The sequence below is a fragment of the Balaenoptera borealis genome (assembly GCF_965194805.1).
Source record: "Balaenoptera borealis genome assembly, chromosome: 3".
Classification (NCBI taxonomy): Eukaryota; Metazoa; Chordata; class Mammalia; order Artiodactyla; family Balaenopteridae; genus Balaenoptera; species Balaenoptera borealis.
The window spans coordinates 52,261,564-52,276,433 of record NC_138866.1 but is presented as its reverse complement, the minus strand read 5'-3'; the positions used below and the strand labels follow the sequence as shown (position 1 = coordinate 52,276,433).

Below are 14,870 nucleotides of genomic sequence, written 5' to 3'. Positions count from 1 at the left end.
TTTGGTGAGAAACCTACATAGGTGATATTGTGGCTCTTTAGTAAATCTCATCAGGAGGCTCTTCCTGTCAAACTGTCCCTTTTGGTGGTCCCTAAGTCTGATCATTTGGTTAGAGTGGAGACTGCTGAATCTCTCAACTGAAAAGCTACCTTTCCTGCTTTGTAGTTAGTAAAAACTACAAAGGGGTAGCTTGTAGTTTGGGGTGATACTTGGAGATCTTGTGAATATTCTATTGCCTCCAAATATTTTACCCAATAATTCAGCATCCATTGATAATCCTTGCTGGAACCAACTATTACACTGGGGATTGCAGAATGGTTGTTTTCTTTTATTCTACCATTCCTTCTATGATTTTTACCTGGGATCCTTCTGTAAAGAAGAGCTTTTCATTTCTATTTTTCTTTTTCATTTTACTATTACTATGGAATAATGAAATTTTAATTTAACATATTATAAACCATTATCATCGTTAACGCATTTCAATACTCAAATTGCCACTAATTTGGCCAACGGGAGTCACTTTAAGCTGTCTCCTATGTCCTTTTGACATTTCCCTTAGTCTTTGAGCTTTCTTTAGTCTTCTTTTTTTTAAAAAAAGATACTTTATTATTTTTATTTTTACTTTTCATAGTTATTGACCACCTTCCCCACACTGTACATCTCATACCCATGACTCATTTACTTTGCAACTGGAAGTTTGTACTTCTTAGTCTCTCTCACTTATTTCTTTCCTCCCCCACCCTTTTTTTAGCCTTCTTAGTCTTCTTTGCTTTCTGGCACAAAATACATCCCAGGCTCACCTTCTATTTTCCCAGCCCCTGCCCTGGAATCATCTATTTCTCCAAATGTTCCTTTTTTTTTTTTCAAGGGGGCATAGTGTTTAGAACCAAGAACTGGGTGTCAGATATGTTCATTGCTACTAGAGTATCATTGCTTCTAAGCTCTTTCAGTTGACAGAGCAAAAATCATGAACTCTTGAAAAACATATACATTTGAAAAAATCCTAATACCACCAATTCAAATTCAACAAATACCACTAGATCTCTGTCCTTCTATATTTGTATCTTCCTTCTCCCACAGTGGGAACCCTGGTTCTCAATAAAAGCAATATATATTTGTGCATTTGTTCTACCCTATAATATATATCCAAAATGGTTTGTGGATTACTCCCCAATAATGTTTTTATTAGCCCGTGGTTTATCCCTTCCTTTTGTGAAAAAACGAATACAGATAGAAGCACTTCCAGAATGGCGTAATAAAGGTCTCTGAAAATCTGGTCCTCCATACAAGCAACAAACACACAGGCAAAAATGTCAAAATCAACTTTTTCAGAATTCTGGAAATTAACCGAAGCCTTGATAAAATTCGAGAAGGATTTATTTAAGAAAAACAGCTAAAACTAGGTAAGAACAGAAAGCTTTCTGGCATTTTAACTTACTCTATTCTCCTCCCCTTCTCCTTGGCTTTGCAGTAGACATGAAACTAGTAGCTATGAAATCCACAGTGTCTTGATTTACACTGTAACATCTTACAATATTTTGATTAGAGTATATTTTTGGCCAAGTAGCATATTTCTGATAGTTTGGGTGGTAACAGATAACTATGGTCACTAAAACCACCACAGTCTATGTTCACAAAATCACAAGCGTTTATCTCAATATACTCAATTATGTTTTGCTTCCATTATAATCCTTCATTAATGATAAATTTTCATTCGTCTGCTGGAAGAGTCCTCTTGGGCATATGGATGTCTATTTTAACTTTAGAGGCCTTGGTGACCATCCTCCATCCCCAGCCCAGGACCACACCAGGTAAAGTGAGACATGAAGATGCATATGCTTTCCTTGCACAGTGACTTCACCTTCTCCAAAATGGAAGGTTAGCATCTCTTCCACAGGCAGCACCAGCACACTAGCTAGAACATCACTGCTGTTGACTTAGTGAACCACCTTTTACATAAATTCCTCAAATAAACTTTACCTTTTACTAACTCTGACTTTTCCATGACCTTAGCTAATCTCAGTCTGTTAAAACTCTACCCAGCCTACAAGACCTGATGCAAATGTCATTAGATAGTCCCTAATAACTTCAGCCAGAAACTACTGTAATTTTTATGTTTATAGCTTTTACTCATGCTTGCCAAACACTGCATCATATGGCTATAAATTGATATATATATTTTTTCACTATCTGAGAGTAGAATCCTTGAGTACAAGATAATGTTTTATAGATCTCTATGTAATCCCACAATTTAAAGCTCTGCATGTAATAGGGTTTCAATAAATGTTTATTAAACATTAAATTGGTGCGTTTGTTAAATCCTTAAACTAATACACAATCTGTATTACAATGCATAATGCTCTATGCCACATTTGGATTTTAATCATTTTTTTTACTAAGAACATATTATAAAACTATTCCATAGTATCACTAAAAATATGTTATGAAAACTATTCAATGCAAATATAGAAATTTATGCTGTAACATTCTCTATGCAAACTTACCTCTCACAATGATGTTGGTAGACTTTTTTGCAGGGTTTCCCACATTATTATTGGCGATGCAGCTGTAAGTACCAGCATCTTCTGAGGTGATGGCAGGAATGGTTAAAGTTCCTCCATTCAAAACAGTCTTTTCAGGCAGAGTCCCAAAGGACCTGACCCAGGTGAGAGAGGGTACAGGCTCTCCTCCTGTCGTAACACATACTAATGTTATGGCCTCTCCAGGATTTACAACTATAGGGTCATCCACCAAGAGTTTAATTGACGGAGATGCTAAAAGACATAAACAAAAGAACATGCACCTATTTAGATCTACTACAACTAGAGTAACAGTATGCTTTATATTTCCTCAAAAAATTAAAATTAAATATTGTTCTCTTGTGCCAAAATCTTACTGTATTAATCAAGTTTAAATCATGTAGAATGGTTACTCATTTTAATTACATGTTATAAACCCATGGAATTGTTTTAAGATCTTACACATGGAGAAGGGAATTAAAATTTATTTATTCTTGGATTATTGTTCCAAAATTAGAATGACAAGAGGAATTAAAGTTTTAAAACAAAAATCCCTTTCTCTTTTAATGTTGACAATCTCTTTTGTCCTTCCAGGTATAAATATTGCAGTTGTTTAGTCCTTGTATTTTCATGGTGAAGATTGTCATTTATTTAATTTTTGGATCATTCTGAGGTGAAATGATACATATTTTGCAACCTGAACACAACCAAGTAAGATAAAAGATCACTGGAGGTTTTTACTAAGCAGTGGGCCTGGTTTTTCATCTTGAAAGGAATAACAAAATCATGTAATTTAAAGCAGCCCCCATATTTCCTCTCTAACCTCTCTGTTCAGAAAGTTTAGGCAATGAGTTTTCATAATCACTGCTTTAAAACTTAGAAACAAATAAACCACTGTTCAAACATAGTCACCAAACTATGACAGCCACCACTCCAATGTCTGGGTTATAATAATCTCCCCAGTGAAAATAAGTTGTTTGCAACTTTTCAGGTAAAAAAAATTGTAGATAAATATCCATTCAATAAAAAATGCTGTATTACAGACTTTTCATCAAACACTCAAAGTAGAAACTGCACAAAAACTCTGTTCACATACAGAACTTTTTTTTCTGCTTATACCACAGTGCCACCCTATATAATGCATTCCTAAATAAAAACAGGGGGAATGCATTAGGCCAATGTTTGAGTTCACACATTCAGAAATATTTGATGCCAAAGTTAAAACTGAAATCTATCCATACTGGGAACACAAAGTGTTCAATTGTACTGTGTAATTTTTTTAGATATTAATTTCAGCTTAGAGTTGGACAGTGCTTTTCTCAGAATACAAGGTAAACTCCTTGTGTGATTCAATATTGTCTGCCTTGTTTGAATACAATGGAATACTACTCAAGCATAAAAAAGATGAAAACTTGCCTTTTGGGACATGGATGGACCTTGAGAGTATTATGCTAAGTGAGATAAGTCAGAAAGACAAATACCATATGATCTCACTCATACTTGGAATATAAAAAACAAAAACCCAAAATATATGTACAAACCAAACGAAACAAAAATAAACATGTAGATACAGAGAACAGAGTAGTGGTTACCAGAGGGAAAGGAGCAGGGGGAGGGTGAAATGAGTAAAGCGGATTAACTGTATGGTGACTGATGAAAACTAGATTTTTGATGGTGACCATGATGTATGGTACAAAGAAGTAGAAATATAATGTTGTACACATGAAACTTATATAATATTATTAGTCAATGTTGCCTCAATAAAAAATTAATTTGAAAAGACGCCAGAGGAGAGCAAGAAGACAACTCCATATTATAATTATGGTTCTGTGGAATAGGTATGGAATGCCTGGAGGACCTTTTTAAACATCATTGTTGCATGCTGGCCCTTCTAACATCATCTTAAGGAACACAGAAGTTTCCAAAGTATCTTAATTGCCCTTGTGAGATGTTGACTTGAAATTATAAATATCTATGATAAACCTGTTGGGGAATTCACAAAATGAAAATAAGAGGCAAAAGGCATTGCAATTTGGTAGAAAAGAAAGCACCTCAAAGAGTTATTTAATATTGTTAAACTGATAAAAAAGAAACTACTAATTAAATATTTTTAAAATAGATATACTTAATTATTGACATAGCATTATGAAAAAGTAAAAGAAATCCCTATAGCTTAGTTTGAGGTAAATAATATAATCTTACAAAGCTATTTAGTTAAAATACAATTGTAGACAGTCCAACAGTTATATTATATTAGTAAAACTCATTTGTTTTACATCATGTTTTACTAAAATGAAAAGTCCCAAGGCCTAAGGGCCATTAATAGCGTATGTTTAGATTATGGAAACACACAATGGTGACATTAAGAAATATTTGCCCCTGAAATTGACTTGTATAAGGATGAGTTGTTTTTCTATTAGATAGACAATATTTAAAGAAAAAGGTTCAAGAGAATTTCAAAGCTCATAAAATAATATATAAATAACAAGAGACCACTGTTTTACCTATAGTGCATTGCAGAAGTGTATTCACAATCATATTGAAATTTCTCTTTTCCAAATCTAAATTGAAAACAGTGCACAGTCCAACTTAGTTTTATTAAAGATGGCATTATTTTCTCTGATAATCCCTGATGTTAAAAATATCCCACAGGAGAGAGGAGAGAAGATGGCGGAAGAGTAAGACGCGGAGATCACCTTCCTTCCCACAGATACAGTAGAAATACATCTACACGTGGAACTGCTCCTACAGAACACCCACTGAACGCTGGCAGAAAACGTCAGACCTCCCAAAAGGCAAGAAACTCCCCCCGTACTTGGGTAGGGCAAAAGAAAAAAGAAATAACAGAGACAAAAGAATAGGGACGGCACCTGCACCAGTGGGAGGGAGCTGTGAAGGAGGAAAGATTTCCACGCACTAGGAAGCCCCTTCGCGGGCAGAGACTGCGGGTGGCAGAGGGGGGAAGCTTCGGAGCCACGGAGGAGAGTGCAGCCACAGGGGTGTGGAGGGCAAAGCGGAGAGATTCCCGCACTTCCCGCACGGAGGCTCGGCGCTGACCAGCACTCACCAGCCCGAGAGGCTTGTCTGCTCAGCCGCTGGGGCGGGCGGGGCTGGGAGCTGAGGCTCGGGCTTTGGTCAGATGGCAGGGAGAGGACTGGGGTTGGCGGCGTGAACACAGCCTGAAGGGGTTAGTGCACCACAGCTAGCCGGGAGGGAGTCCGGGAAAAAGTCTGCAGCTGCCGAAGAGGCAAGAGACTTTTTCTTCCCTGTTTCCTGGTGCGCGAGGAGAGGGGATTCAGAGCGCCGCCTAAACGAACTTCAGAGACAGGCGCGAGCCGCGGCTATCAGCGCGGACCCCAGAGACGGGCGTGAGACGCTGGGGCTGCTGCTGCCTCCAAAAAGCCTGTGTGTGAGCAAAGGTCGCTCTCCACACCGCCCCTCCCGGGAGCCCGTGCAGCCCGCCACTGCCACTGTTCCGTGATCCGGGGACAAGTTCCCCGGGAGAACACATGGCGCGCCTCGGGCTGCTGCGACGTCACGCCGGCCTCTGACGCCGCAGGCTCGCCCCGCCTCCTCCGTACCCCTCCCTCCCCGCGGCCTGGGTGAGCCAGAGCCCCCGAAGCAGCTGCTCCTTTAACCCCGTCCTGTCTGGGCGGGGAACAGACGCCCTCAGGCGACCTACACGAAGAGGCGGGTCCAAATCCAAAGCTGATCGCCAGGAGCTGTGCGAACAGAGACGAGGAGGGGAAATCTCTCCCAGCAGCCTCAGAAGCAGCGGATTAAAACTCCACAAACAACTTGATGTGCTTCCATCTGTTGAATACCTGAATAGACAACGAATCATCCCAAATTCAGGAGGTGGACTTTGGGAGCAGGATATATTAATTTTTCCCCTTTTCCTTTTTTTTTGTGAGTGTATATGTATATGCTTCTGGGGGAGATTTTGTCTGTATAGCTTTGCTTTATAATAGCTTTATTTTACTTCACTATATTATAGCCTCTTTCTTTCTTTCTTTCTTTCTTTCTATTTTTTCTCCCTTTTACTCTGAGCCGTGTGGACGAAAGGCTCTTGGTGCTTCAGCCAGGCATCAGGGCCGTACCTCGGAGGTGGGAGAGCCAACTTCAGGACACTGGTCCACAAGAGACCTCCCAGCTCCACGTAATACCAAACGGCAAAAATCTCTCAGAGATCTCCATCTCAACATCAAGACCCAGCATCACTCAATGACCAGCAAGCTACAGGGCTGAACACCCTATGCCAAACAACTAGCAAGACAGGAACACAGCCCCATCCATTAGCAGAGAGGCTGCCTAAAATCATAATAAGGCCACAGACACCCCAAAATACACCACCAGACGTGGACGTGCCCACCAGAAAGACAAGATCCAGCCTCATCCACCAGAGCTCAGGCACTAGTTCCCTCCACCAGGAAGCCTACACAACCCACTGAACCAACCTTAGCCACTGGGGACAGATACCAAAAACAACGGGAACTACGAACCTGCAACCTGTGATAAGGAGACCCCAAACACAGTAAGATAAGCAAAATGAGACGACAGAAAAACACACAGCAGATGAAGGAGCAGGGTCAAAACACACTAGACTTAACAAATGAAGAGGAAATAGGTAGTCTACCTGAAAAAGAATTCAGAATAATGATAGTAAGGATGATCCAAAATCTTGGAAATAGAATAGACAAAATGCAAGAAACATTTAACAAGGACGTAGAAGAACTAAAGAGGAACCAAGCAATGATGAAAAACACAATAAATGAAATTAAAAATACTCTAGATGGGATCAATAGCAGAATAACTGAGGCAGAAGAAAGGATAAGTGACCTGGAAGATAAAATGGTGGAAATAACTACTGCAGAGCAGGATAAAGAAAAAAGAATGAAAAGAACTGAGGACAGTCTCAGAGACCTCTGGGACAACATTAAATGCACCAACATTCGAATTATAGGGGTCCCAGAAGAAGAAGAGAAAAAGAAAGGGACTGAGAAAATATTTGAAGAGATTATAGTTGAAAACTTCCCTAATATGGGAAAGGAAATAGTTAATCAAGTACTGGAAGCACAGAGAGTCCCATACAGGATAAACCCAAGGAGAAACACGCCAAGACACATATTAATCAAACTGTCAAAAATTAAATATAAGGAAAACATATTAAAGGCAGCAAGGGAAAAAAAACAAATAACACACAAGGGAATCCCCATAAGGTTAACATCTGATCTTTCAGCAGAAACTCTGCAAGCCAGAAGGGAGTGGCAGGATATACTTAAAGTGATGAAGGAGAAGAACCTACAACCTAGATTACTCTACCCAGCAAGGATCTCATTCATATGTGATGGAGAAATTAAAACCTTTACAGACAAGCAAAAGCTGAGAGAGTTCAGCACCACCAAACCAGCTTTACAACAAATGCTAAAGGAACTTCTCTAGGCAAGAAACACAAGAGAAGGAAAACACCTACAATAACAAACCCAAAACATTTAAGAAAATGGGAATAGGAACATACATATCGATAATTACCTTGAATGTAAATGGATTAAATGCTCCCACCAAAAGACACAGGCTGGCTGAATGGATACAAAAACAAGACCCATATATATGCTGTCTACAAGAGACCCACTTCAGACCTAGAGACACATACAGACTGAAAGTGAGGGGATGGAAAAAGATATTCCATGCAAATGGAAATCAAAAGAAAGCTGGAGTAGCAATTCTCATATCAGACAAAATAGACTTTAAAATAAAGACTATTACAAGAGACAAAGAAGGACACTATATAATGATCAAGGGATCGATCCAAGAGGAAGGTATAACAATTGTAAATATTTATGCACCCAACATAGGAGCACCTCAATACATAAGGCAAGTACTAACAGCCATAAAAGGGGAAATCGACAGCAACACAATCATAGTAGGGGACTTTAACACCCCAATTTCACCAATGGACAGATCATCCAAAATGAACATAAATAAGGAAACACAAGCTTTAAATGATACATTAAACAAGATGGACTTAATTGATATTTATAGGACATTCCACCCAAAAACAACAGAACACACATTTTTCTCAAGTGCTCATGGAACATTCTCCAGGATAGATCATATCTTGGTCACAAATCAAGCCTTGGTAAATTTAAGAAAATTGAAATTGTATCAAGTATCTTTTCCGACCACAACGCTATGAGACTAGATATCAATTACAGGAAAACATCTGTAAAAAATACAAACACATGGAGGCTACACAATACACTACTTAATAACGAAGTGATCACTGAAGAAATCAAAGGGGAAATCAAAAAATACCTAGAAACAAATGACAATGGAGATACGACGACCCAAAACCTATGGGACGTAGCAAAAGCAGTGCTAAGAGGGAAGTTTATAGCAATACAAGCCTACCTCAAGAAACAGGAAACATCTCGAATAAACAACCTAACCTTGCACCTAAAGCAATTAGAGAAAGAAGAACAAAAAAATCCCAAAGCCAGCAGAAGGAAAGAAATTATAAAGATCAGGTCAGAAATAAATGAAAAAGAAATGAAGGAAACAATAGCAAAAATCAATGAAACTAAAACCTGGTTCTTTGAGAAGATAAACAAAATTGATAAACCATTAGCCAGACTCATCAAGAGAAAAAGGGAGAAGACTCAGATCAATAGAATTAGAAATGAAAAGGGAGGAAGTAACCACTGACACTGCAGAAATACAAAAGATCATGAGAGATTACTACAAGCAACTCTACGCCAATAAAATGGACAACCTGGAAGAAATGGACAGATTCTTAGAAATGCACAAACTGCTGAGACTGAACCAGGAAGAAATAGAAAATATGAACAGACCAATCACAAGCACTGAAATTGAAACTGTGATTAAAAACCTTCCAACAAACAAAAGCCCAGGACCAGATGGCTTCACAGGTGAATTCTATCAAACATTTAGAGAAGAGTTAACACCTATCCTTCTCAAACTCTTCCAAAATATTGCAGAGGGAGGAACACTCCCAAACTCATTCTACGAGGCCACCATCACCCTGATACCAAAACCAGACAAAGATGTCACAAAGAAAGAAAACTACAGGCCAATATCACTGATGAAAATAAAGGCAAAAATCCTCAACAAAATACTAGCAAACAGAATCCAACAGCACATTAAAAGGATCATACACCATGATCAAGTGGGGTTTATCCCAGGAATGCAAGGATTCTTCAATATACGCAAATCAATCAATGTGATACACCATATTAACAAATTGAAGGAGAAAAACCATATGATCATCTCAATAGATGCAGAGAAAGCTTTCGACAAAATTCAACACCCATTTATGATACAAGCTCTGCAGAAAGTAGGCATAGAGGGAACTTTCCTCAACATAATAAAGGCCATATATGACAAACCCACAGCCAACATTGTCCTCAATGGTGAAAAACTGAAACCATTTCCACTAAGATCAGGAACAAGACAAGGTTGCCCACTCTCACCACTATTATTCAACATAGTTTTGGAAGTGTTAGCCACAGCAATCAGAGAAGACAAAGAGATAAAAGGAATCCAAATCGGAAAAGAAGAAGTAAAGCTGTCACTATTTGCAGATGACATGATACTATACATAGAGAATCCTAAAGATGCTACCAGAAAACTCCTAGAGCTAATCAATGAATTTGGTAAAGTAGCAGGATACAAAATTAATGCACAGAAATCTCTTGCATTTCTATACACTAATGACGAAAAATCTGAAAGTGAAATTAAGAAAACACTCCCATTTACCACTGCAACAAAAAGAATAAAATATCTAGGAATAAACCTACCTAAGGAGACAAAAGACCTGTACGCAGAAAATTATAAGACACTGATGAAAGAAATTAAAGATGATACAAACAGATGGAGAGATATACCATGTTCCTGGATTGGAAGAATCAACATTGTGAAAATGACTCTACTACCCAAAGCAATCTACAGATTCAATGCAATCCCTATCAAACTACCACTGGCATTTTTCACAGAACTAGAACAAAAAATTTCACAATTTGTATGGAAACACAAAAGACCCCGAATAGCCAAAGCAATCTTGAGAACGAAAAATAGAGCTGGGGGAATCAGGCTCCCTGACTTCAGACTATATTACAAAGCTTCAGTAATCAAGACAGTTTGGTACTGGCACAAAAACAGAAATATAGATCAATGGAACAGAATAGAAAGCCCAGAGATAAACCCACACACATATGGTCACCTTATCTTTGATAAAGGAGGCAAGCATATACAGTGGAGAAAAGACAGGCTCTTCAATAAGTGGTGCTGGGAAAATTGGACAGGTACATGTAAAAGTATGAAATTAGAACACTCCCTGACACCATGCACAAAAATAAACTCAAAATGGATTAAAGACCTAAGTGTAAGGCCAGACACTATCAAACTCTTAGAGGAAAACATAGGCAGAACACTCTATGACATACATCACAGCAAGATTCTTTTTGACCCAGCTCCCAGAGAAATGGAAATAAGAACACAAATAAACAAATGGGACCTAATGAAACTTAAAAGCTTTTGCACAGCAAAGGAAACCATAAACAAGACCAAAAGACAACCCTCAGAATGGGAGAAAATATTTGCAAATGAAGCAACTGACAAAGGATTAATCTCCAAGATTTACAAGCAGCTCATGCAGCTCAATAACAAAAAAACGAACAACCCAATCCAAAAATGGGCAGAAGACCTAAATAGACATTTCTCCAAAGAAGATATACAGATGGCCTACAGACGCATGAAAGAATGCTCAACATCATTAATCATTAGAGAAATGCAAATCAAAACTACAATGAGATATCATCTCACACCGGTCAGAATGGCCATCATCAAAAAATCTAGAAACAATAAATGCTGGAGAGGGTGTGGAGGAAAGGGAACACTCTTGCACTGTTGGTGGGAATGTAAATTGATACACCCACTATGGAGAACAGTATGGAGGTTCCTTAAAAAACTACAAATAGAAGTACCATACGACCCAGCAATCCCACTACTGGGCATATACCCTGAGAAAACCATAGGTCAAAAAGTGTCATGTACCACAATGTTCATTGCAGCTCTATTTACAATAGCCAGGACATGGAAGCAACCTAAATGTCCATCGACAAATGAATGGATAAAGAAGATGTGGCACATATATACAATGGAATATTACTCAGCCATAAAAAGAAATGAAATGGAGGTATTTGTAATGAGGTGGATGGAGTTAGAGTCTGTCATACAGAGTGAAGTAAGTCAGAAAGAGAAAAACAAATACAGTATGCTAACACATATATACGGAATCTAAGGAAAAAAAAAAAAAAAGGCCATGAAGAACCTAGTGGCAAGACGGAAATAAAGACACAGACCTACTAGAGAATGGACTTGAGGATATGGGGAGGGGGTGGGGTGAGATGTGACAGGGTAAGAGAGTGTCATGGACATACATACACTACCAAATGTAAAATAGATAGCTAGTGGGAAGCAGCCGCATAGCACAGGAAGATCAGCTCGGTGCTTTGTGACCACCTAGAGGGGTGGGATGGGGAGGGTGGGAGGGAGGGAAATGCAAGAAGGAAGAGAAATGGGAACATATTGTATATGTATAACTGATTCACTTTGTTATAAAGCAGAAGCTAACACACCATTGTAAGGCAATTATACTTCAATAAAGATGTTTAAAAAAAAAAAAAATATCCCACAAAGACCCCAAAATGGGCTAATGCTTTCAAGACTTTAAGAATGCTCATATTTTAGTAACAAAATTTTATAGCTTTAAATTCTAAAGAGATAAAGGTGAAATTGTTATCATTTTGTTCTAGCGTGTTATGTTTCGTTCTATAAATATCAGCTTTTTTAAACTATGAGGCTATGCTTAAGAACCATAGGGTCATTGGATTCATCAAGCTTAAGTGTAAATCATGCCATAGAGAAAAAAAATTAAAGTAGGAAAAACATAAAAAAATATTTTTGTGTATTATTAAAAATATTTTAAGAAGAGATTTCATCCTGGGCTAGTTAAGTCCCTTGCTATAAGCTTCCATAGCCCCCTTATTTTCCCTTTCATATCACATCTTATAACATTAGCCAGGCTTCCACTATGGCTCTTCAGACAGAAGCATCATGACTGCGTTCTCTGAAATATGGCCTGATAGTTGAAAGGTAAGAGCACAAATTCTGGAGAACAATACCTGGGTTCTTGACTCTGCTATTATTTAATAACTGTGTGCACTTGGGCTAGTTCTTCTACTCCTGAGTGCCTCAGTTTTCCACTGTTGAAATGGAGGAAAATAATTACCTGTCTTACAGAGGTGAGATGATTTAACACGTGTTAAGTGCTTACAATAGTACCTAGTACAAAACATGCACTGAAAAAGCATTTTATTTTGTCATTATTTTCATTACCACCCCCATAGCCTGGTCCTGTGCTTGTACAGTTACTGTGCTTAATAAATATTGGTAAGGCAAATCAATAAGTGGGCAAATGAATAAATGAATGACTAGTGTAAAAAATGTAGTCACTAAATGATATAATTTTTATATTTGACTCTGATGCATTTGACAGAGATATTTTAAAACCATTTTAACTTTTGGAGGTCCTATGCCATATCACAAAAAACAAATTTAAATATACCCATACATTTTGAGGACACATAATAAAACATCTATTAATTTTGTTTTATTGATATCTTGTAATTTGTAAGTTGAAACTATTGTTTTTCAAGATTAATTTTCGTAGTGCCTTTAAAAGCTCATAGGCAGGGAGACCTTCAAGATGGCACAAGAGAAAGATGTGGGGATCAACTTCCTCCCCACGAATACATCAGAAATACATCTACATGTGGAACAACCCCTACAGAACACCTACTGAATTCTGGCAGAAGACCTCCAACCTCCCAAAAGGCAAGAAACTCCCCACGTACCTGGGTAGGGCAAAAGAAAAAAGAAAAAACAGAGACAAAAGAATAGGGATGGGACCTGCACCTCTGGGAGGGAGCTGTGAAGGAGGAAAAGTTTCCTCACACCAGGAAGCCCCTTCACTGGCAGAGACGGCGGGTGGCAGGGGTTAAGTTTCGGGGCCACAGAGGAGAGTGCAGCAACAGGGGTGCAGAGGGCAAAGCAGAGAGATGCTTGCACAGAGGATCAGTGCCGACCAGCACTCACCATCCTGAGAGGCTTGTCTGCTCACGCTGGGATGGGTTGAGGCTGGGAGCTGAGGCTCGGGTTTCGGAGGTCAGATCCCAGGGAAAGGACTGGGGTTGGCTGCGTGAACACAGCCTGAGGGGGTTAGTGTATCACAGCTAGCCGGGAGTGAGTCCGGGAAAAGGCCTGGACCTGCCTAAGAGGCAAGGGACCATTGTTTCAGGGTGCACGACGAGAGGGGATTCAGAGCACAGCCTAAATGAGGTCCAGAGATGGGTGCCAGCCGCGGCTATCAGTGCAGATCCCAGAGACAGGCATGAAACGCTAAGGCTGCTGCTGTAGCCACCAAGAAGCCTGTGTGCAGGCACAGGTCACTATCCACACCTCCCCCTCCCTGGAGCCTGTGCAGCCCACCACTGCCAGGGTCCCGTGATCCAGGGACAACTTCCCCGGGAGAAGACAGGGCGCGCCTCAGGTTGTTGCAACATCACGCCGGCCTCTGCCGCCGCAGGCTCGCCCCGCATTCCGTACCCCTCCCTCCCGCTGGCCTGAGTGAGCCAGAGCCCCCTCATCAGCTGCTCCTTTAACCCCGTCCTGTCTGGGTGGGGAACAGATGCCCTCAGGAGACCTATGAGCAGAGGCGGGGCCAAATCCAAAGCTGAATCCCAGGAGCTGTGCGAACAGAGAAGAGAAAGGGAAATCTCTCCCAGCAATCTCAGCAGCAGTGGATTAAATCTCCACAATCAACTTCATGTACCCTGCATCTGTGGAACACGTGAATAGACAACGAATCATCCCAAATTGAGGCGGTGACATTGGGAGCAACAATATATATATATTTTTCCTTTTTCTCTTTTTGTGAGTGTGTATGTGTATGCTTCTGTGTGTGATTTTGTCTGTATACCTTTGCTTTTACCATTTGTCCTAGGGTTCTGACTGTCCCTTTTTTTTTTTTTTAAGTATAGTTTTTAGCGCTTGTTATCACTGGTGGATTTGTTTTTTGGTTTGGTTGCTCTCTTCTTTCTTTCTTTTTTTTAAATTACTTTTTAACTTTCTTTATTTTTAATAATTATTTTTTATTTTTATTTTAATAACTTTATTTTATTTTATTTATTTATTTTTTCTTTCTTTCTTTCTTTTTTTCTCCCTTTTATTCTGAGCTGTGTGGATGACAGGGTCTTGGTGCTCTGGCTGGGT

The 14,870-nt window shown here is 39.3% G+C and overlaps 1 protein-coding gene across 4 annotated transcripts in view; it reads right to left on the bottom strand.

Annotated features, from left to right (window-relative positions):
- MDGA2 (MAM domain containing glycosylphosphatidylinositol anchor 2) overlaps nucleotides 1-14,870 on the bottom strand; it is an 830,366-nt gene that overhangs the window by 262,122 nt on the left and 553,374 nt on the right. For all 4 annotated transcript variants that reach the window (XR_014242273.1, XM_082383804.1, XM_082383805.1 and 1 more), the window contains exon 6: nucleotides 2,505-2,774. Coding sequence is in view for 3 of the 4 variants with exons in the window: in XM_082383804.1 (XP_082239930.1) it covers nucleotides 2,505-2,774 (270 nt within the window). In the remaining variant the exon portion in view is untranslated. The remainder of the gene's footprint in view (nucleotides 1-2,504; nucleotides 2,775-14,870) is intronic.